This window comes from Myodes glareolus, chromosome 5 (assembly GCF_982192425.1).
Source record: "Myodes glareolus chromosome 5, mMyoGla1.1, whole genome shotgun sequence".
Lineage (NCBI taxonomy): Eukaryota > Metazoa > Chordata > Mammalia > Rodentia > Cricetidae > Myodes > Myodes glareolus.
In genome coordinates this window covers 22,236,768-22,259,153 of record NC_142030.1, presented here as the reverse complement: position 1 = coordinate 22,259,153, position 22,386 = coordinate 22,236,768, and the positions used below count along the sequence as shown (strand labels likewise).

The 22,386-nt window shown below is 49.4% G+C and overlaps 2 protein-coding genes across 8 annotated transcripts in view; one reads left to right on the top strand and one right to left on the bottom strand.

Annotated features, from left to right (window-relative positions):
* Positions 1-624: 624 nt before the first annotated feature.
* On the bottom strand, positions 625-9,310 carry Kcnj9 (potassium inwardly rectifying channel subfamily J member 9). 7 transcript variants are annotated; one of them, XM_048448877.3, is made up of 5 exons: positions 9,125-9,309; positions 7,982-8,111; positions 7,542-7,677; positions 5,926-6,803; positions 625-3,415 (listed from the first exon to the last, which is right to left on the bottom strand). In XM_048448877.3, exons 4-5 carry the CDS (start codon positions 6,773-6,775, stop codon positions 3,084-3,086), a joined length of 1,182 nt encoding a protein of 393 aa, XP_048304834.1. In that variant the 5' UTR covers positions 6,776-6,803; positions 7,542-7,677; positions 7,982-8,111; positions 9,125-9,309; the 3' UTR covers positions 625-3,083. The 7 variants fall into 7 exon arrangements, with proteins under 7 accessions (XP_048304834.1, XP_085543816.1, XP_048304836.1 ...); XM_085687690.2 differs by having other exon boundaries at positions 7,542-7,670; XM_048448879.3 differs by having other exon boundaries at positions 7,542-7,741; positions 7,982-8,081.
* Positions 9,311-20,544: 11,234 nt separating this feature from the next.
* Kcnj10 (potassium inwardly rectifying channel subfamily J member 10) overlaps positions 20,545-22,386 on the top strand; it is a 34,958-nt gene continuing 33,116 nt past the window's right edge. Inside the window, exon 1 of the mRNA XM_048448871.3 lies at positions 20,545-20,741. The gene's annotated coding sequence lies outside the window, so the exon portion shown is untranslated. The remainder of the gene's footprint in view (positions 20,742-22,386) is intronic.

The following is a 22,386-nucleotide window of genomic DNA, read 5'->3' as shown; positions in this document are numbered from 1 at the left end:
GCTTGGTTGCGTCTTCCCTTACCACAAAGCTATAAAAGGCAGGGGCGGGGTAGGGGTGAGGTGGTAGTAGGGAGGTTGTTGAGGGTTGTCAGCCTATTCTGGATAACCCAGGCCCTCTCCCCATCGTAAACACCATCTGTCCTTCGTGGACCTTGCTACCCACCCACTGCAGGAGGGGATGCCTGGGTCCCATCTGTCACCTAAATTGTCAGTGTTGAGCCAACTCCTAATGGGGCTTCTGTTTGGGAAGGGGAACATAGGAAGCAAGGGGTGGGTTCCAGCTGAGCTTGGCCCCTTTCACAGCTTCCAGGGACAAGTCTTTCTGAGCTCTCCAGACTGGGACACGCCCTCCTCCGGCTCATTCTCCGGGTTAAGCTAGTCTTGGAGCAGACTCCTCCCACCAGGCCCTGGGGCCTCAGTCTTTTTCTTCCTGACCTTAATTATTCTCTGACTGCAGCAGAATAGGAGCCCCAGAATGCAGCTGCCTACTTAGGGACCAGAGCAGTTGGGGTGGGGGGCTGTGTCCTTTGTCCACAGAGTCATTGCATCTGCTTCCACACGCTGCACCTCTCTCTGGTCTGGAGTCTCAGCTGTTCTGCACCTCAAGTGGAATTCCGGTCTCCCTTTTCCATTTAGCAACTTAACATTTATTGAGCATTATGAGTTTGCCAGGTATCATTTTTTTTTTTTTCACACATAAGGGAACTAAGGCCCAGAGAAATAATGTGCCTTGCTGAGAGTGAGAGTCCTCATGGAGGTCACTAGTGACAATCAGCATTGGCACTAGAACACAGGTCTCCTTACTGTCCTGGTCAGTGGTGCCCTCCCTGAGTGGTTGCATCTCAGCGACTTTCAGGAGCAGCTTCAATGTCTCCATTCCAGTGCTTTGTATGAGGGTGCCAAGCACCCCACCCCTCTTGCGCAGACTCCGCCTTTCCCCCTGAATCCAAACCCAGGCCCCTCCCTGTGCTCTAGTTCAGTATGTGCGTGGGGCTCCAGCAGGCCCTTGTTCACGGGCCTCATTTTTGAGAGTGACCCAGGTGGTCCTGAAACCCGAGTCCAGTGTTCGACTGAAGGGGACAGGCAAGAGCTTGCGTCCTCTGAGTGGACCCAAGCTCAGATGGGCACGGGGAGGAAGGCACAGTGCCCGGTTGGATGCTGGTCTCTGAGCCTGGCACGGAACAGCAGACCTTTATTCAAGGGCAGGAGTGGGTGCAGCCAGGGCCAAGGTTTGAACCGGCCCCATCAGAGGCCGTGTCCACCTGGGCTACACTGAGCCCCAGGGGGCCAGCCTCCAGTCCCTTGATGGGTCTTCTGCTCCTCAACTTGCCTTTGTTCTCCCCTGACCAGCCCGAGATGACTGGGGACAAGGGCAGGATGCAGTGGAGGTGGGATGGGAGGATGTCTCTCCAGGGTTCCCTGCCCTGGCAGGACAGGTGGCAGGCAGCAGATACCCAGAAGTATAAGCTCAGTCTTCTACCCTAGTCCGTCTTGCCTTGTCCTGTTAGAGAGTCAGTCGGTCCTTTGTGGTGAGGCCCATTCAGCTTCGGCTCCCCCTGCCTCCCCAGGAGTCCCCAAAGGCCTTCTTTCTGTTCCCACCTGTCTCTGTCGCCCGCTCCTCTTCCCAGACGCCACCTCGGTGTCACTGACAAGTTACCACTGACGCTTCAGTTCTTGGACCCAAAGTTAAGCTCTTCAGCCTGGACCTGGGTCCCTCTCCCTGACCTGTCCCTTCTTCTTTCTACTGTTCTTAAGGGTCCTCGCCGTCTCAGCTCCTGCAGCTCCTCCTCCGCTTGGTTTCCTCATCCAAGTGCAGTGCCGGGACTAACAGTGTCAGCACGATCTGGGAAACCTGTTAGATCTGGGAACTAGTTAGATGTGCAGAGTTTTTGGTTTCCATCCCGGACCTACTGAGTCAGAATGTTGGGAGTGGGACCCAACAATCTGTTTTAACAAGTCTTCCAGGAGAGTGACGCAAAGCTCCTTAACTGCTGGGCTCCTCCCCCTTGCTCAATCCTTAGCTTCCGGGTTGCTAATGCCCTCTCACTTCTGACTCTGAGAGCTTGCGTGGGCTCCTAGGGTGAGCCACACTTCCTTCAGATGCTGTGGGGTATTTCTGACCTCCACCTGTACTGTGTTCTGGTGTTAGGACCAGGTCTTTGAATGTCACACCTGATACCTACTAATCCCTATTTCGAATGATCCCCTGTCGCTGTGCCTCAAGGATAAACTACTTTCCCCAGGAATCAGGCTTCCCTCATAAAACCACTTATTAAGTCTCCCTTGGTCTTTCTTCCACCTCAGAGTCTCTCTGCTTTCTTGTTTCTAAAGCAGTACCTACCTGCAAGGTTTCACTCGGCTGCCTCAAAAAACCACCGCTGTCCTCAGTCTCTCCTGGTCCTCTTCCAGGGCTGCTGCTCAGCATCTACCCCCATTGCTTGTTTGCCTACCCCCTGAGGGTTTAAGGCTGTGGACACCTTTCTGAGCCTATCACAGTGGGATAGTGAAGCTGGATAGGTCACATCTATACCCTCCTCCACATACTTTTCTCTGGCTCAATGGTGGCCACTGTGTCTAGGTGTGTCACACATAGGGAGGCCAGCTGAGGAGGTGAGTGGGGACAGCAATTGGTCTGACACTCTACTCCCTAAGCCATGTCCCTTGGTTTAGCCATGTCCCCTGGTTTGAGGTTGCCTCTGTCTGGAAGAAAAGGGTACTGGTAGGTTTTGCACTAAGGTGTGCTGCAGGTTAAGGCAGCCCTGGGGTCACCAACTGTTGATCCATAGGTCACCCAAGCTATCCATTGGCTGTCTCTGTCTGCCCGACCTTCTGTCCATCCATCCGCCCACGAACAGATGTGAAGGTCAGACAGACAGACCGATGTGTTCTTTCATCCCCACCCTCTCCTCTCTTCAAACCAGGACTTCTTCCTTCCCCACTGGATCCTGGACTCAGTGGGCCTCTCCCAACGTTAGCCATTCCTTGGGACACTGCCTGCCTCCTCTTCTTCCCTCTCCACTCCGCAGCTTCCATGTACCTGTGTCTAGCCCCCTGGTCTGCCACAGGGGTTTGGAGAAAACCAGTCACACCTTGGACTCACTCTCCGGGGGTGGTAGGCAGCCATTCTGCTCCTTGTCCGCTCCGTCTCCCCCGCCTGCCCCCTCCCCAGCCCCCTCTTCCTCCACCTTCTCATCCAGCCTGCTGGGGATGGACCAATAGAGATGGGCATCGAGGCGGGCTGCAGCCTCTGCCAACTCTCGGGCACTACACGAGGGTGTGGGCACCTCAAAGGTCTCATGGAAGCTGGCATAGTCCACCTCATAGAAGCCGTCCTCCAGGGTGAGCACAGATGTGAATCGGTGGCCCCACAGCACTTCATCTACTAGGTAGGAGCTTCGAGCTTGGCATGTCATTCCTGTGGGGAGGAGGAAGACACATTAATCAAAGGGATCCCGGCCTGAGCTTCCCTCTGCTGCCTCTCACTCCACAACCCTCTCTCCCCAAGAGCCCCACCTCTCTTTGGTCAGTTCACTTCTCCATTTGCCAGCCTATATTTCCCCTTTGAGAAGCTCAACCTTAAAACTAACTTTAGGGATCATCTGGTCCAGCTTCCCACTTCCCACAGAGCCTCTTCGCCGCCCCCGCCACTGCTGAGCATTCCCAAGCCATGGGCAGTTACCTACCAGGATGGGAAGCTCACCACCTCATGAGGAGTTCAGTCCTTTGTGTATTGCATTGATTTGAGTTTATATGCATGCGTGTTTATATGCATTGATTTGAGTTTATATGCATAGGTGTGCGTGCATATGCACCGCAGGATGCATGTGGAGGTCAGAGGACAACTTGTGGGAGTTGGTTCACTCCACAGTCTGAGAACTCAGGTCCTCAGGCCTTTGACCTTAGCTTGCAGAGCCATCTCACTGGCTCTGGGCTGTCTTTTATACAAACTAAAACCTGTCCCGAGGATCTCTACCCCTTGCATTTCACTCCCTTCCCACCTGATGCTCCATTAGTATCTGTAAATATAGACCCAGGTTCCATTAGACCTCTTTCTCAGATTGAACACTCACGAGCGTTTCCCACTTAATCTGGCTTTTGAGAAATTTACTGCCTTCATTGCAAATCAGAATGGTCACGGAGGACCAGGTAAGGGGCCATCTGAAGTGTGATGATTTTTCCAATTGTGGCCTCCTCGATGCATAAAAGAAAGCTTGCCGCCTCTTGCTTCTGGCCAGGAGGCTCTAGCAAAGTGGCCCATGATTATATTACATAAATGCCTTTGGAAGCTGCATCACGTTGCTACAGCAAGCCTGGGAGCCTGTGGCCAACGAAAACCCCCAGTTCTTTCTCCACCAGAGCCTGGGCTTACATAAGTGATTTTTTTTTTTGAAGCCTAAATGTAGAATTTTATATTTACTCCCTTTAAATGTCATCGTGTTGGGTTTTTGGCTCATTATTCTTGAGTTTCAAAAGCAGTTTGAATCCCAAAATACTACCATCCTTCCCTGTTTTATCTCTAGAAAAATTGAACACGTTCCCACCCCATGTCCTTTACACTGCCCTTCTCAGTCCTTGCCCTGGGTCTGTCCTGCCTTCCCTGCTGGGATTTTGCACCCTTCCCTCAGGGCAGATCATTTTGTTTCTACCTCAGAGTCTCCCCAAACTAATATCATCTCAGAAACAGAGATGTAAACATCACCAACCAGAGAATGACTGGTCTGGTTCTGTGATATCCTGGGGACATTGGTATTCTATGGCAAAGCTGGAATAAGACGAATCTGTCAAGGTGGGGAAGGAGAGCCCGCCTCCACAGGGTTTCTGCAGAGAAAAGGCTTGAGAAGCAGAGATGGGGCTGAGGCTGGGGGGAGTAGGCATGGGTAGGAGGTGGCGGCAAAAGGGAAAAGTCGTTGTAAGAGAACTGCCCAAGATAGTGTCAAAAAGTAGGGACAGCTGGCGAGACAAGGGAGTAGCAAGGGAAGGGGAAGAGCTAGGATCAGCCTAGTCGGAGTGAAGGAGGAGTGGGGAGTGGATAGAACTGAGTTAGTGATAAAGCTGAGGCTTTCTGCCTAGGACCAGGAACCGGGTCTCAAGGCCAGCAGCAGGGAGCAAGTCTGTCAGTAGCAGCGCTGTAGCTCCCCCTAGTGGCACTTTGGTTCTCCACTTGCATTTTCTTATCCTCTTCAGTGGCTAGGACCTCTTAAAGGACCTGTTTTTGCTCCTATACTGGTCCCAAGCAAGCTCTTGACAGTGTAGGCCTGAGTGAAGGCACTGACGTCACAGTTCCTTCTGGAAAGGAACTAGAAGTGGCAACATCAGGGGAAGTTAAGAATGGCAGCTGGGGTAACTGAGGCCCAAGTGAGACCAGTTCTCACCTCTCCACACCTCAGTTAGGAGAATAACTTCCGTCAATCAAATTCCAGGGCTCTGGATCTCTGCACATCAAGAACCTTGCACGTAACCTTCATGCCAACATCGTACTAGGAAACACTGAAGATAGACTTCCTGTATTCTATCTAGGCTATTTATTGGCTTGTGACAGTGGGCTATTTATGGGACCTTTCTTTGGGGCTACTCATCCTCTGAAAAGTGAGCACAGTAAAAAGTAACCTCCAGGGGAACCTTGCTAGGATTAAATGAATTCAGAGATGTAAAGGGCTATTCAAAGTGACATGCCTGTCAGGCCAGGGCCTCAAGCTAGCATCATTTCATAGAACTCTTCCAAGCTTTTTCTTGACTCTGCAAAGTCACCCTGTCCATCCCTTTCATTTCCATCCCTGCCCCCAGCATACCCCCCTCCTCCACCTGTCGCCCTATACCCCACTCTGTCCATCTTTCTGCATGCGCCTCCTCCCACTCCTCCCGCTCCCCCGTGCTTTTCTTGCTCGAGCCCTGCATCACCGCTCCCATCCTCCAGCCTGCCCGCACCCGTGGCCTCCACCATGCCCTCGAGAATGACCACGATCTCGAAGTCGTCCCTCTCGAGGGCGCGGCGCGACGCCTCCCAGAAGGGGCTGGCGGCATCGATCTCGTGACTGATGACAAGAGGTGAAACGAGGAAGAGGCGGTCGTCCCCGGTGTCGAAGCCCACGCTGAGGTCGGTCTGGTGCAGAGGGATGAACTCGCCCTCGAGCGTCTGGCGCGAGCGGATGAGCTTGGCGCGGATGGAGGCCTCCACGATGTGCGAGGATCGCAGGTCGCCCACGCGGAACATGAGGCAGAGGCGCCCGTCGCGCAGCGATACCACAGCGTGAGAGGAGAAGACTAGCGTGGCAGCCCGCTTGTTGGGCTGCGAGATCTTGACGAACATGCACCCCACCATGAAGGCGTTCACCATAGAGCCCAGGATGGCCTGCAGCAGCAGCAGCACAATGCCCTCGGGGCACTGGTCAGTGATGACGCGGTGCCCGTAGCCGATGGTGGTCTCGGTCTCGATGGAGAAGAGGAAGGCAGCCACGAAGCCGTTGAGGTTATTGACGCACGGGGTCCACGCGGTGTCCTCCAGGTGCTCCAGGTCGCCGCGGCCGTAGGCGATGAGCCACCAGATGGCGCCGAAGAAGAGCCAAGTGAGTGCGTAGGCGAGCACGAAGAAGAGCAGGCTGAGGCGCCACTGCAGGTCCACCAGCGTGGTGAACAGGTCGGTCAGGTAGCGGTAGGTCTCTCGTACATTGCCCTGCTGCACGTTGCAGCGCCCGTCCTTCTCCACGTAGCGCTGGCGGCCACGGCGCCTGGGTGGCTCCTCCGACACCGGGGAAAAGGCGGCGTTCTCCTGCGCCATGGCGCTTGCAGCCGGAATCCTGCGGGGACTTAATAAAGGTTTGCCGAGTTGATGGGTCCACCCCGAACTCAGGGTCAGTGCAATGGCGAGTAGCCCCTGAACGAATCACCCCATTCCTCTCTCTTAGCCTCAATTTCCCCCACTTGGTGTCATGGGAACAACCCAGAAGCCCACAAACTCAGAAAGCTGGGGGCCAGGAGGGCTCGCGAGATGGCTCAAATGGCTCACTGGCTGCTGTTCCAGAGGATCTGGCTTTGATTCCCAGCACCCACATGTGGGTTTACAACCGGTTGTAATTCCAATCTCTCGCCCTCTTCTGGCCTCTGAGGGTGTTGCACAGATATACATAAAGGCCAAAGACCCACACACATAAAATAAAAATGAAGGTTAAGAATAAGTTGTACGGATCACACAGGGTAATGATCACGAACTGGGCAGTGCAGTGCAAGTTCAATGGGGAGGAGGTGTTAGAGATGTCGGTGTCGCCCATCTCGATGCCACCACCTCAAGCCGAAGCGTAGCACCTCACAGACAAGCCCGGACCAGACTCCTGGGATTCTAAAACGTAAGAAGTTCCTTCTCCATGCAGAGCCCTCCCTGCCATGAGGACTTAAACCACTCTTTCCCTGGCCATTATCCCTTCCTCCTGCCCGGACTCTTCTTCATCATCTGACCCAAAGGTCACAGCAAGACTATCCCTTCTCTTCTCTGTCTGAATCTCACTCTTTCTACCTCCTCCTCCATCATTTCTCTACCCCAAACTTACCAAGGAGAAAGAAATGCCAGCTGTGCACAAAAAGTCTCCAGTGTGCAAAGGTTGAATGTTCCCCAAATTAGGAAATTCCCATTGGCAATTCTGACTGCTTAACCGTGGTCACTGATGCTCCGATATCGCCTGGGCTCTTTCCCAAAGGAGACATGCAGAAAAGGGTTGGCATTAGGAGGCTGGAGGTCATGTGAGATCAACTGCCCACAGCAAAGATAAAGGACGTGCTAGGCCATCCAGGGTTACGCTCGTCTAGTAGCTTTCAACCTCTATACTTCTTAGAGGTAAGAAAGGCACCAAGAGAAACATCAAGCGCCCACACCAACCCCCTTCCAGTTTCCTGTTTTGCATTTACTACCCTAACATCAACCCCACCCACACCAGCCATATGTCCCCAAACCCACATTCCAAGCAAAGCCCAGATTCCCAGCAAAACCCACCTGATTTTGTTTCAAATTCTTCCCCCTGAGATGCACTCTGAGTTGCAATCTTCCCTGAGAGATGGATGCCCAGAGTTCTTCCCTAGGCTCTTCGGGTCCCCTAAGAGATATGGACCATATGAACCAAAGTCTGTAGAGCAAGGATTTAGGAGTCATCAACCTTCCTTTCTCTTTTCTGAGATTGGTTATCTCCTCCCATTTCAAGGGAACCTGGGGGTGGGGGGGGAGAGGCAGGAGGTCTGGGAGGGCAAGGGAGTGCAGGAATGTGACATAAGGCTCACAGATGGCTTAGATGACCAGGTCCTAGGGAGAAACTGCATGGATATGTAACTACAAGCCCTACATTCCAATTTTTAAATTTTGAGCCAAGCGTCCTGCAGCCAGACCTTTGGAGGATGTTTGTATGTTAAAGAACAGGCAGAAGAAGAAACCACAAAGAGATGGTTTGTATCCTCAGGGCCCCCACACTTATCTTCCATGGCAGTCAGGAGACATAGCCCAGGAACACCTTGGCAATGGCAGATTAGATCTTCCCCTCCCCCAACAGCCGGCTTGCTTTCCCCTCTCTGCAGCTCAGGGTGTCCTCTGGAAGTGATCTGTAAGTACTCAGTGCCTCAGGACCCTGGGTCTCTTGCATCCTGGCATTAGCTTCAGGTGGGCTTCTAGGCATTCTTCTTAGGGTCTTAGCTAATCTGACCTCCATCTATGTCCAGGAATGAAGAAGGGCTCCCAGTGTCCGATCATCCCCAAAACGCTGATTTCCCAGGGAACCTTCTGAGTGGGTTCTAGCTCTTGCTATCTTATGGAAGGGTCTCTTTTTCATGGGACAGGAAAGGTGTGCACTGTCCACTACCTAAAGAGCAAGGGCTTCGTTTCTGCCTTTTCCCTCCAAATAACTACAGTTCTTTTAACCACAGTTCTTGAGCATGCTGTGACCCCTTTCAGTGAGATCCCAGGACCGCATGCTTCTTCGTGCTCTTTTTCTCCCACTAGAGCGTGCTGGCCAGTACGGGGGGTGGGGGGAGGCTTATCTTTTGGAAGGAGGTCTGCCTGGTGAAAACTCCCTCAGGAACCAGCTCCACCCAAGCCCCCACTTGCCTTCGAAATCGGGGCCCGAACCCCAAGTCCCACAACTCAACTCACAGAGCCTGGAGAGGAGAGAAGCCGGCAGCAGAGACCCTGGGGGGTTGGTGCCCACGTCCCTGACACCATGTCCCCCCCACCATAGGTCCCCTCTGAGAGTGGGAACCGCAGACTCCTAAATGTAGCGGCCGCTCAGACTAGGACTTGGTATCTGTGTCATCCCCACTTCCCAGGTTCCTCTGCTCCTCTCCCGTTTCCACGGCAACCAGTCTGGCTACAGCTCCACAGCGTCCCCCTCCCTTTCCCAGTCCTGGGTACCACTCTGACTGGTCCACACGCCATTGCTATTTTTAGCTAAAGTCCCTCCTCTTGGACACTGAGAATCGTCTCCTCACCCCTTTATAGGGAGAAAAGTCGGTGGGGGTGGGGGTGGGGGAGAACCTGGCGTGTTCGCCCTTTTCTAAGAAGCTCCTCATTCTGGGAAAATAGAGGCCTGGAGGTGTTGGGAATAAAACGTTTGATTTCAGGGGGGTCATCTGGGAGCTCACAGCTTGTGTTCCCCCAGAGGGACCACAGGTAAAGGTGCTGCTCTTAGACCAGGCTCACCACTACAGACTCTTTTTTGAAGAGACCTCTGCTGCAGAAAGCAGTGGTTAGAAGGAAAAGAGGTCTGTGGAGGTAGGGGCTAGAGGCGGGGCCAGAGGTTCTGTCGTTGTCACCCGTGCAACACATGACAGAAGTCCCTTCACGTCGCTAAGCCATAGTTGTTCTTCCTATCTCAGAGTGTGGGTATGGGCACACAACCTTCTTCTGCCTACTTCACGTAGGATACAGACCAAATTAGGCAATGTAAAACAGAAGGGTTTGGAGATGAATTTTGCTAATAGCAAAAAGTTGAGAAAACCCTCAAACGTCCAAAGGAGAGAAAATTTAGGCTTGCGCTCACTATCAACAGACTTCTGGGGCCCAAATGCCACACACTGTGCTAGGTAGAGGTGATTATAAAGTGGAGAGGTCTCTGCCCAGAAGCAGCCTGTGATGCCGTGGGAAGGAAAGACACGGGATTACATTGCACAGAATCACGACTGCATGCTACAGTGGATCCACCGAGCGTCAGCTCATTTGATGCCTATGAGACAGCTATTTTTTTCTATTTATGGATGAGGAAAATGGCAAAATAGCTTATTAAATTCCAGAGTTGGACAGAGATAAGAGCCCCGCATCATGTCACTGCCCTCAAGTTTTTCATCTAGCAGACTTGTGATAGTTTTGTTAGGTGTCCCCTCCCCTCAGGTCTTATTGTCTAGCACAGGTTGGCTTCAACTTCCTCCGTGTTGGGATTATAGAAGTGCATACAAAAGACTTTTTTTTTGAAGGGCAGTTTTAATCTTACAGCAATATAAATGTTAAGAGAGGAACCTGGGGAGATGGCTCAGTCAGTAAAGTGCATGCCCTACAAATGGGGACCCGACTCTGGGTCCCCAGCCCCTATGTAAAAAACAAGGACCTGATGGCAAATGCCTGTAATCCTAGAAAGACAGAGACAGGAGGATGCTTGGAGCTCGCTGGCCAGTCAACTGGTGAATTCCATGTTTAATGAGATATTCTGTCTCAAAAAATAAGATGGAGTGATAAAGAAAGATATCGATTTCTGGCCTCTGCGTGTACACACATGCGTATGCGCACACACACAAAGATGTATACACATACCCATAAATTGAGAGAAAGGCACAAAGAGTTCCCTGTGTCTCCTGCCTGGCATATACATAGCTTCTCCCACTATCAACATCCCCAATGAAATAGTAGCTTGGTTACAATCGACAAACCTTAATTGGCACAGCATGATCGTCAGTTTCTAGTTTGCATGAGAGCTTTCTTTTGGTGTAATTCCTCCTGCTGTAAGTCTGGAGCAGTGTATAATGGCATGTATCCACCATTACAGTGGGTGCTCTCCTCTGCGTTCTGCTTAGTCATCTCGTTCTCCCATTAGCCTTTGGCAAACTCTGATTTTTTTAAAACCATTTCCATAGTTCTGCCTTTTCTAGAATGTCGTGGAGTTGGAATCATAGAATATGTAGCTCCTCAAACTGGCTTCTTTCATTTGTATATTTAAGGTTGTTCCATATCTTTTTATAGATCCATAACTCATTTCTTTTTAATACTTTATAATAGTCTATTGAAAGGATGTACCATAGTTGATTTGTTCATTCACCCCCTGAAAGACATTTTTTGCCTCCGGTTTTTGTCAACTACAAATAAAGTTACTATAAACATCTGTGTGCAGGGTTTTTATTTGGAAAGGTTTTCAGCTTTGGGGAGGGTAAATACCAAGGAGTATGTTGCACTATCATATGGGAAGAATATGTTTAGTTTTGCAGGTGACTGCCAAACCATCTTCCAAAGTGACTGTACCATTTCGCAGTCTCACTAGCAACACATTCCTTTTCCTGTTGCTCTACATCCTTGCCAGTGTTGGGTGCCATCAGCGCCATGAGCTTTACATCATCACAGAAATGTGATAACTGTAGCATTCAGGAAGTGTAATAGTTTACTGCAGCAGTTGATGTGTTTATGTGCGAGAATCTCCATGTAGAGAGTGATGCTACATAAGAAAGTAGAACAGAAGCTGAAGTTCAAGATCAACCGTCATGTTCAAAGCCAGACTCAGTTACATGAAAACTTGTGTTAAAGAAAGAAAGAATGAATGAGAGAAAGAAAGAAAGAAAGGGAGAAAGAAAAAGGAGGAAGAAAGGAATGAAGAAAGGGAGAAAGAAAGAAAGGAGAAAAGAAAAAAGGAAGGAAGAAAATAAAATAAAAACATAATACGTCCATACAAGCTGATTATGATTGTGTGATAACAACTACAAAATGACTGATTAAAAATTCGGAAACGTGCTAGGCAGTGGTGGCACAATTCCTTTAATCCCAGCTCTCAGGAGGCAAAGGCAGGAGGAGCTCTGTAAGTTTGAGGTTAGCCTGGTCTGTAAATCGAGTTCCAGGACAGCCTGGACTACAAAGAGAAACCCTGTCTCAGAAAAAAAAAAAGAAAACATTTTGGAGAAACAAAAATATTTCAATGTTAATTTCCTCTAAGAATTTATTTTTTCGTCTGCTTATTTATTTGCACTGCTGTAGATGGAACCCAGGGCCTTGTGCATTCTAGGTAAGGATTGTGCCACAGAACTACATTCCCATCCTTCAGCCACCAGCCCCAGGGAAATAATTAAAAGCAAAGAATGGTATAGAAATTCAAGCTGGTATTATTGCTATCGCCAGTATCATTATGTGCAAGGTGTTTTCGATGCATTCTCCTGAGCCTTAACATTGCAGGGACACATCACTAGAAGAGCAGGAATAAGACTGCACGTTAGAAGGCTAGGAGCTTCTGGAATGCACTGAAAAATATGACTGGTATATGGAGCAATATAAATTTCAGAGGCAATGATGTAAGTTCAAATCCTACTCCATCTGATAGTAGGTGTGAGACTTTGAATTTTTAATTCTTTTTTCTTTTTCTTTTTTGTTTTGTCTTCTCCTCCTCTTCCGTCTTCTTTCTCTTCTTCTTCCTCCTCCTCTTCTTCCTTCCTTTTTCCCTTTTCCTTCTTTCTTTTGACAAAGTCTTGTTATGAATTCCTGACTGGCCTGGAACTCACTATCTAGTCCAGGCCAGCCTTGAATGGTAGTTCCTCCTGCTTCTGCTTCTCTGGTTCTGGGATTACACACATGAGCCACCATGCTTGAAAAATGTTAGTTTTCTGTAAATCTAAGAGATGAGAATAGCCATGTTGTATCAGTCACTTTTCATTGCTATGACAGAATAACTGAGCCAACTTAAAAGATGAACAGTTAATTTTAGTTCCCAGTTTCAGAAGTTTCAGTCCAGGGTTGTTTCACTCCATTTTTCTCGGGCCATATACGACAAAATGTTGTAGTGGATAGCATGGAAAATAGACCTCATGGAGACTGGAGAGGTGGGCAGTGGGGAGAGAGGAGAGAAGAAGGGAAGAGCAAAGGAAAAAGGAAGAGAGGCAAGAAGAGGGAGAAGGAACTGGTCCCCTAGAGCAGAGGTTCTCAACCTGTGGGTCATGACCCCTTGGGGGGGTCACATATTATATATTCGGCATATCATATATTTATATTACAATTTATAGCAGTAGAAAATTACAGTTAAAAAAGTAGAAATAAAATAATGTTCTGGTTGGGGGTCACCACAACATGAGGGACTGTATTAAAGGGTCGAAGGATTAGAAAGGTTGAGAGTTCCTGTTCAAGAGCATTCCACTGGTGACCTATTTTCTCCAGGCGGCCTTCGGTTCCTTATAGACCATTCAGGGTTAGTCAGTCAATGGAGTCAATCATCAACAAAGGGAGCTCCTTCCTCATGATCTAATCACCAATACCCGGGGCTTTGGGGAGGGTATTTTATACAGAAACCACAATAAGTAGTATCCATTTCTTGAGGATTGTTTACATAAAGCCTGACATATTGTGTTTTCCTCTTTGTCCCTCTGTCTTCTCCTTGCCACTGCTGCCGTCATCATTATCCTCATCCTCACCATCTCAGGGGACTCAGGAGATCCCTGTCCAGCCGGGGCTGTCCTCCTCTGTTCCGGCATCACCCAGTGAGGCCTGCAGGGGGCTCTCCTTGTTCACTGACCCCTCTCCAATCCTGTTGGCTGTTTTTTGTTGCTCCAAGTGGAAATATCAGGTTTTTGCCCGAGATTGGCATCAACAGCACTGTTAAAGCCCCAGTCAACATCTCTGTCTCCTGGGCCTGACCCTGTCACCTGAGCCTGGGGACTGCTAGCTTGCTTTTCTCTGCCCTGCCAAGTGGCTGCTCACGTTGGCTCCACTGTGCCAGGAGCTCAGAGAGAAGAAACCAAAGTCCTGGGCAAGAACATGTTTGCATAGAACTGGCCCCTTTTTCTGGAGGGACACTCACAGAGCTGATAGTGCCCTCTAGGTGTTGTCAGGCAGCCTGCTGACTCCATCCTTGCTGTGCTAAGCCTAACCTCGCTGACAAACGACAACACTCTTCCACCTCATTTCAAGATCCTCCAGGTCCTGGACTTAACTTGTTAAGTTTAACCTCAATTCCTTGTTTATCTAGCTTGAACTGAGGCAGGAGAAAAGAAAACCTCACAAGTCACTAGCAAACAGAAACGTAAGTAAGGTCCTAGATTTTATGGACCGAGAGAACAAAAGCAGTTCTGCAAGGAATCAAACCTGTTATGTCAGTGGAGTTGTAATAAGCGAAAATTGAAGTCGAGGACACTGGGGACAGGAAGGCCACTTCTGGAGCCACACCGCTGGCCTATAAAGAACCTTGGTGTAGGGGGCAGGAGAGATGGCTCAGCGGTTAAAGAGCACTGACTGCTCTTGCTGAGGACCCAGATTCAATTCTCAGCACCCACATGGCAGCTCACAACTGTCTGAAAATCCAGTTCCAGGGGATCTGACACCTTCACATCAATGCACATAAAATAAAGTTAAATAAACCATAAAGAAATAAAAAAAAACTGTAAAAAAAAGAACTTTGGTGTAGATCTGGGGAGATGTTAGTGGGCAAAGTATTTGCGGAGCAAGCTGAGGACCTGGATTTGGATTCACAGCACCTACTTAGAAGCTGGAATGACAATATATATCTATAACCCCAGCATCAGCCTCTGACCTCTACATATGCCTGCATGGTGAGGGCTAACACACACACACACACACACACACACACACACACACACACACACACACACTACACTTTTTTTCAAAGTGTGAAATAAAAAATCAGCTCCCTCCAAATACCTCAGTTCTTGTGAAGAGCCTAAAGAAGAGTTTGAGTTTCATCGTTGATGCTTTGAGGTGAGGGTTGGGGCATTCCCTTCCTTTCCCTGACAGCTCTGAGTTTGGGTACACGGTGAACGCAATGCAGCCTTCCACTCAGGCCCACGCAGCAGCCGTGGCTTTTGTTGCCAGCTGTGGGGTCAGCCAATCTGGGAAGGCTTCCTTGAACAAGATCATGAGACATTCTGGGCTAAAGCGTGGAGATGGGGAAGGAAGTATGAAAGGGAAGGCAGGAGATGGTTGAAGATGTGAGTTAGTGGAGCAGGAAGGTCAAGTTAGTTCAAATAACAATTTGTATAAATTAAAGGGGTCTGTGTGTGGCGGCGCACGCGTTTAACCCCAGCACTTGAGAAGCAGTGGCAGGTGGATCTCTGCGGGCTTGTGGCCACCATGGTCTGTATAGTGAGTTCCAGTTCTGTCAGAGCGATATAGTGAGACTTCAAGTCTTACTAAACAGGTAAAGGTAGATTCAGCCCTAGAGCATCACACATCAGTCTATGGGGCTGTCTAGAGATAGACTAGGACTTACACACTAGCATTTAGAGGTGATCTAGGAGCAGCCCTCATTTCTTAGAGAAGAGGGTCTCAAGAGAAGAATGAGGGCTAAGACAGCCTTCCCAATTCCAGGCTTCTGGTGGTTTCTTGATTTCCCATTCCTTACCTCTCTGTAGTGTATTTGGGTGTTAACAAACTTTCCATCAATGGACCCAATTTCAGAGGTACTAGATAAGCCTTGTAGTTAAAAACATTTTCCCTTCCCTCTCCCTTCCCTTCTATCTGATAAGACCCTGTCTCAAACAGAGAAAGTGAAAACAAAATGATCAAAAATCAGATTTACCATGCGCAGTAAGTAAACCCTCAGAAACACTAATTTGTTAAGCACCCACCACTGATGGCGCTATTGGACTTGTAGTGTGCTCCAGGACTTCTCTTTGGCAAAAGGTTAAATATTAAAAACTGACAATGATAAGCACAGAGAATATAGTTGCGAATAGAGTATGATTCCTTAAGAATGGAAACCCGACTTAAGTCTCTGAAAATGCAATCATGACAATGCCACAGAAGCTGCTTTCCTCACAGCCCCAGGCTGTGGCTCTAGAATATCTGAGTCTTTTCAACCGCCCAGTTCCACCCCACACCGCCTCACCCTCACTCTGAGCTTCGGCAAATGGCTGCTCTTCTCTCTATACATGGAAGGGGCTTATCCAGACAGTTTTTCTTCTTTAGGGTATCGATTTTCTTTCCTGCCCTGTGATTCTCTCTTTCCACCATAGGAGAACTCAAAGTGTTAAGCAAAGGAGACTGGACGAGTAAGAGGGAGGCTTTTACTGAGTGTGTGTGTGTGTGTGTGTGTGTGTGTGTGTGTGTGTGTGTGTCTTGCTATGTTGCCTTGGCTATGGCAGACTTGAAACTGGTTATGTAAACTCCCAGAGAGTCTCCTGCCTCTGCCTCCTGAGTGCTGAGATTAAAGGTGTGCACTACTATACCCCTCTTTGTTCAAGGTTTTGGTTCTAGGCTTTCTACAGGACTTCTTTAATTGAAACAGTATATTTCCCTTTGAGACCAAAGAGAAGGGTTTAGGATGGGTCAGGTCCTGGGCTAATGGTAATCTTCATGATTCTGGCCATGGAATGACAGTTTGCATCCTAGAGAGATATAACTAAAGGAGACTTAATAGTGCTTGGTGGCTGAGTTGGCATGCCACAGAATGGAACACAGGGCAAACATGAAAGACCAATGCTTATTGTCAGCTTTTCGGTCTGCTTAGCAGGAGTTACACAGAAATAAGGAAGCCGTGAATATTCCCAACCTTGGTCTAGGGGGCTGGGAACGGGAAAAGAGGATGGGTTCAGTCGGGCCTCTCAAAGGTAGAAATCCCTTGCAGGTACTGGGATGGAAGGTAGGGCACGAGCGAGAATATGGGGGAAACCAGAGATTTGTACAACACTCAGGCCGTGTGACCAAGGGGCAAGGAGTAAGACAGAACACAAGACCCAGCCATGGGTGTTAGAGGAGAACGTAGCTGTAGATTCGGATATGAAGGGTCAGAGGAAGACAAGAGTAGAACGGTGTCAGGCCAGGTTATAATGAGCCTTCTGTTCTATGCTACAGAATGCGGATTTTGTTTGTACACAACTGCAGTTTATTGAAGGTTTAGAAGTGTAAAGTGGTGAGCTTTGGAGATAAATAAATTATTGATGTTTAATTCTTTTTTAAAAGTTTTATCTGCCCCCCTCGTGTGTGTGTGTGTGTGTGTGTGTGTGTGTGTGTGTGCGCACACACACACACAGAAGTGCCCCAACACATATGCAGAGGACAGAGGACAACTTTTGGTAGTTGCCTACCATGTGAGTACTGGGATTACTCGGGTCATCAGGTTTGGCAGTCAGTACCTTTACCCTCTGAGCCATCTTGCTGGCCTTGATTGCTTTTATATAAAGGAATTCATGACCTGAAGGATTATTATGAGAGTGTAGAAAGGCTAGAGGGACGGAACTAGTTAGAGGGCTGCTGCAGTAGGTGTATCTGCTCCAAACTCCAGCAATGATAACGGCACAGGGAGGCAGGGGGAGTGTCCAGGGGCTTAGAAAGGAGATGATGTAGTTAGACAACGGAGTAGCGTAAGGAAGAACAGAGTCTGGGATGACTGCGGTGCTTCTAGTTGGATGATGGCGACATATTCACTGTGGTTTGGAACAAAGAGGAGCACACCTGTGAGCGAGGTGATTCCTTCTGTGTTGTACTAAGTTTGAAATATATATCCTGGTGGGTTAGAGTCATGGACATATGGGTGGTGACTGATGCCAAATGCCTGGGTAACATTTTTGGAAAAATAATAAATTCATGATAAATGTCTTGCAATGGTCTCATAAACCACGACAGTCCTTTGATTTCTTTTCTTTGCACTTGTTCTCTGCTTTATAGTGTGGTCTGAGCTTAGCCTTCAAACCTTTTCTATCTCTGAATGTCAAGACTGTGGGCCCTGCTCAATTGTTCAAGCTGGCCTTGAACTTGCTCTGTAGCTCAGGAAGGCTTTGAGTTTGCAACCTTTCTGCCTTAGCTCCCCAAGCAGCTGGGAATTGCAGGCCTAATCCACCATGTTTTCAGACCACCTTACAGAAGGTATCAGAAATCTGAAAACAAAACAAAACCCCAAAAACAAAAATCAGGCAGGAAGATAGTTCCTGGTCCACCGCTCTGGCTCTGGTTGTATTTTTCTCCTCTCTAAGTCAAATCCTTACAAGGGTAGATGTTAACATTTTCTCACTTTCTAGTGCAGCACCGTGTAATTTGGTTTCCCCTGGATCACTCTTGTGAAATTGCTCTCCTTGGGCAGTGGTAGTGCATGCCTTTAGTATCAGCACTGGGGAGCAGAAGCAAGCCGATCTCTGAGTTTGAGGCAGCCTGGTCTACAGAGTGAGTTCCAGGACAGACAAGACTGTACAGAGAACCCCTTGTCTTGAAAAACCAAACCAAAACAAACAAAACGAAAAGAAAAGAAACTGCTCTTAAACGTAACTAATGGCTTCTCATTGTCAAACCCAAAGCTTCTCTTTCTGCACTGACTGAAACTGCCCTAAGTTCCTCTCTTTGTCCTTCCTTCCTTGGTTCTTCAACACCTCGCTCTCTTAATCCATTCTTTGGCGGTCAACTGCGACTTTTTAGAGGTCTTTCTCCTTCTGTTCTTTGAGGTATAAGTCTTCCCCACTCTGCATCAGTCTATTTTCCAGCAAATATGGCCCTCCTTGAGAAGTGTCTTATCATGGCTTCAGTGTTGCTTTGGCAGCAACGGTCAACTGTGTTTTCTTCCCTCTGACCTCTACCCACCATCCCCAGCTCCTAACTCACCATCTCTGCCTCAGTTACCTGTTTCTTCAACAGGTTGGCTGCCCCCTGGAATTCAATGGTCTCATAGTTATTCTGGTTTGTAGAGTCCAGAACCATTGTGATCCTTGCAGTGCTTCTCTTTGCTCGCCATGACAGATTGGTCCATTGAACTTTTTTCTCTTGACTTTTTGACACCCAGGTTTTTTTTTCTGTTTCACTTTTTTGCTGAAACCATACAAATCCAGGCTTTCCTCCTGCCCACATAATTGTTATTACTCCCTGCCTAATTCAACTGTCTCCTGTTTTCAGATTCAAACCAGCCTGCACACTTCCAGATTAACCTTCCCAGCTTCTGCGTGTCTTTATCTCCTCCCCTTAAGAACTCTTAGTTGCTTTGCCTTGCTTATAGAAACTCTGACTGACCCTATCACAACCATATATTTACTCCGGGTCTCCCACTACTTCTTGAACAAGCCCGGCTTCTAAGAACTAACCTTTAGCCAGCCCTCTCCTTGGCCAATGAGGACTTCCTTGCCTACTTCTCTGTGTTTCTCTTCCTCCCTACTTCCCTCCTTCCTTCCCTCTTTCTGATCCTCCTATCCTTCTCTTTGTGGTGGTGAAGGATGGAACCCAGGGCTATCCAAGCACTCTACCACTCAGCTACACCCTCAGCCCCAATGAGGGCTTTTCAAAAGGCACATTTATTCATTTTTAGGAATTTTAAAGATTCAAAATAAATTAAAATACACAATTTCTCTACTTTTAACTATGAATTTATATTAGCATAGTAAGTAAGTAATAATGGCTATTGATAGGTAATTCTGTGTCTATTATGAATAAGATGGTAAGTTATTATTTTCTTCTTTAATACATGCTATACATGAGATAGTGGATACAAACCATTCAAAACATAGATTCAGGTAATGAAAGCAGTCCTTGGTGCAAACACTCATGTGTAGGACTGGTTTGATGCTATTTCCTGAGACATTATGTACTTCTGTGTCCCCTCAGGACTTCACTTAGGTCGTTCCTCTGCCTTAAGTTCTTCCTGCTACCTCCTAGGACATTGGCCCCTGTGTCCCCTAGGACCTTGGACCTAAGTAAATATTATCTCTTTCCTCGGATATTTGTGGGGAACCCCCTAAAAAGAACGACCTTTCACTATTCTTCCACAATTTGGGGTGTCTCTCATACTTTGTACTAGACTGTAGCTTATTTTTCCGTTCAGATGAAGCTGCTGCAGGTGGAGATGGTTTTGGGTGCACTTTTTGCACCCAGCACCGTATTCTCTAAACAGGGAACAGCGAATCGCCTGGAAATTGTACGGGATGCCAGAGCCCTGTAGCCTCAGGAGCCCAGGCCAAGTCTGCCAGTCTGGTCCCAGCCACAACCCGTCCTGAATTCATTTCCACCTCATTAACTGGGGCCCAGTCCCGCCCCCGCGGCCCTCGTCCTGGTTCCTCCATTCTGACACGGCCGCCTCGCTTTTCTTCTTTCTCTCTCCCCCTGTCATCTTGCCAGCTCGGCTTCTATCTCTTCTCGTATCGTCCCTTCATCTCTCTTTCTCTGGGACTCTGTCTGGGACTCTGTCTTTGGGTGTTTCTGTCCCCTGGTCAGTCTGGGTTTGCGCTTCCTAGCACCCTAAGCCCCGCCCCTTGCCCAAATCACGCCAATCCCCAGGCTCGGGGCTGGCGCTCCGCTCTGCCATTGGCCGGCCCCAAGCTCCCCCGCCCCCGCCCTCCCGGCCCCCGCCGGGCCCCTCCATTCACTCAAAGTTTGGCTCCGGCGCTGCAGAGGGAGGGGGCGGCCCGGCCCGGCCCAACTCTGCCCCCGGCCGGCCCGACCCCGGCCCCGGCCCCCGGACAAGCCCTTATCTGATTCCAGCTCGGGGTTTAAGAGTCTTGGTCCTGCCCGTCGCGCAGCTCCGCTCGTCACTCCTGCCCGCCCCGTCTGTTCATCTGTCCCGCTGCCCGGCGGTCCATCCGTGCAGCCACTACACCTGCGAGCCAAGGTAAGACTCTGGCCCTGATGAAAGAGTGCTGCCGCCCTGGCCGAGGACCTGTCCACTTAGAGACACCGGGGTCCCCTAGCCCTTCGATCCCTACCAAGGTTGACTGGCCTCAGCAGTACAATCCGAAGTACTCCCTCCTTCAGCCATGGGCGTCCCAAGTGGACATTTCTGGGAAGGGTCCCTCACCAAGCGTACTTGACTTAGGCTAGTCACCTCAGGCCTTCCGTCTGAGAAAGGGGCTTTCGTAATGTCCCCGCCTCACTAGGCATACATGCAGTTGTATGGGGCTCCTCTGGTTACTACACATAAACCTACACCCACCACACAGGCCTACAGACACTGCTCCTGCAGCCCTCCCCGTGACAGTGACACTCACGGACAATGTTCTGACCACCAGTTTACATATGGGAGAAAAACAAACATTAGATTAGAGGACACAGCCTGGTGCACCGGGCACCCTCCCCTCTCCCCCTTCCCTTTTCTCTCCCTTCCTTTCCGACTTGGTTCCCACCTCAAGACACCCCTTTCTACTGACACCTCTCAAATTGTTTCAGGAGGAGAATTTCAGAAGGAGCAGGCTGTTTCTTCCTGAGTCAAAGGGTAGATTAGGGCCTATGAATTCACCCTCCAGAGCGTCCCTTCTCCCATTCTTTCTCCTCCAACGGGGACTAATCAAGGGCACTGATTCTAGGGAGGAGAGCTGTGGCCCAGGAAGATTAGAAGGTCAAAAATAGGGGAGGGGGGAACGCAGTGCCGGTAGGACTTTCTGGTGTCTTGGGATTTCATCCCAGTAACTGAAGTGCCCACGGGAGGCTGAAGATGGCCAAGAGGTGAGGGTGTGAAGAAACAAAGTCAGAGTTGGACCCCCAAATGGAAGGCAAGCATAAAGCCTGATTAGGTTGCTTATCATACAAATTCTGACGAGATTTCTGGTCAGACTGCCCTTGCTGCGGTGTTTGAAATTTTTTTTTCTCCCTATGGGACAGACTGCTTTATGTAGTCTGAGAGGGCAGGGGCTGGGGAAGGAAGATTGGGGAGCCTCCCGTTTGGGATTATGGAGAAAGCATTGAGATGCTAGTGCTCTGAGTCCGCTGTTGCCATGAGCTCAATGGAGTTTCATCGTGAACACTTCTCCCGGATCTCCAAGGAGTTTTGAACATGTTCCTGGAATGATGGCGATTCCATCCTCTGCCAAAGGGTGGGGCTTGCCAATTCCCCAAGGGTGCAGACTGGGTGGGTATAGGCACCAGGTCTAGAAGGAACTAGGTGTCCTGGCTCATGGCTGGTTCTTCAGCAAGGAGGAAAAGGGGAAAGGGGAGGGGGAGAGACGGCATCATGCCAGCGAAAGGGTCCAGGGTTGGACCACAGAGGCAGTAGGCTTGACCCAGGCAGTGCCAATCTCTCCACCCACCCGCCCAGCCTTTGGTGGTGGTGGCAAGGGAGGGAGGAAAGGAGGGGGAGTAAGGGGGTGATCTGGGCCAGTCCAGCCTCCCAAAGCCCTTGCCAACCTGGGTCCTGAAAGGAACTGCTGTTTTCTGAGCCATCCCCCCAGCCCCCATCCCGAGCCCAGAGCAGCCAAGTTGTCTCAGTGGATATCAAATGGCAATGACTCCACTGACTGGGAGTTGGTTGGGGGGGGGTATGG

Excerpts from the sequence above, each read along its gene's own strand:
- Kcnj9 (XM_048448881.3), bottom strand. The coding sequence starts at position 6,775 with ATGGCGCAGGAGAACGCCGCCTTTTCCCCGGTGTCGGAGGAGCCACCC. Across the intron at positions 3,416-5,925 it reads GGGCATGGTGGAGGCCACGG|GAATGACATGCCAAGCTCGA; the intron begins GTGCGGGCAGGC and ends TCCTCCCCACAG.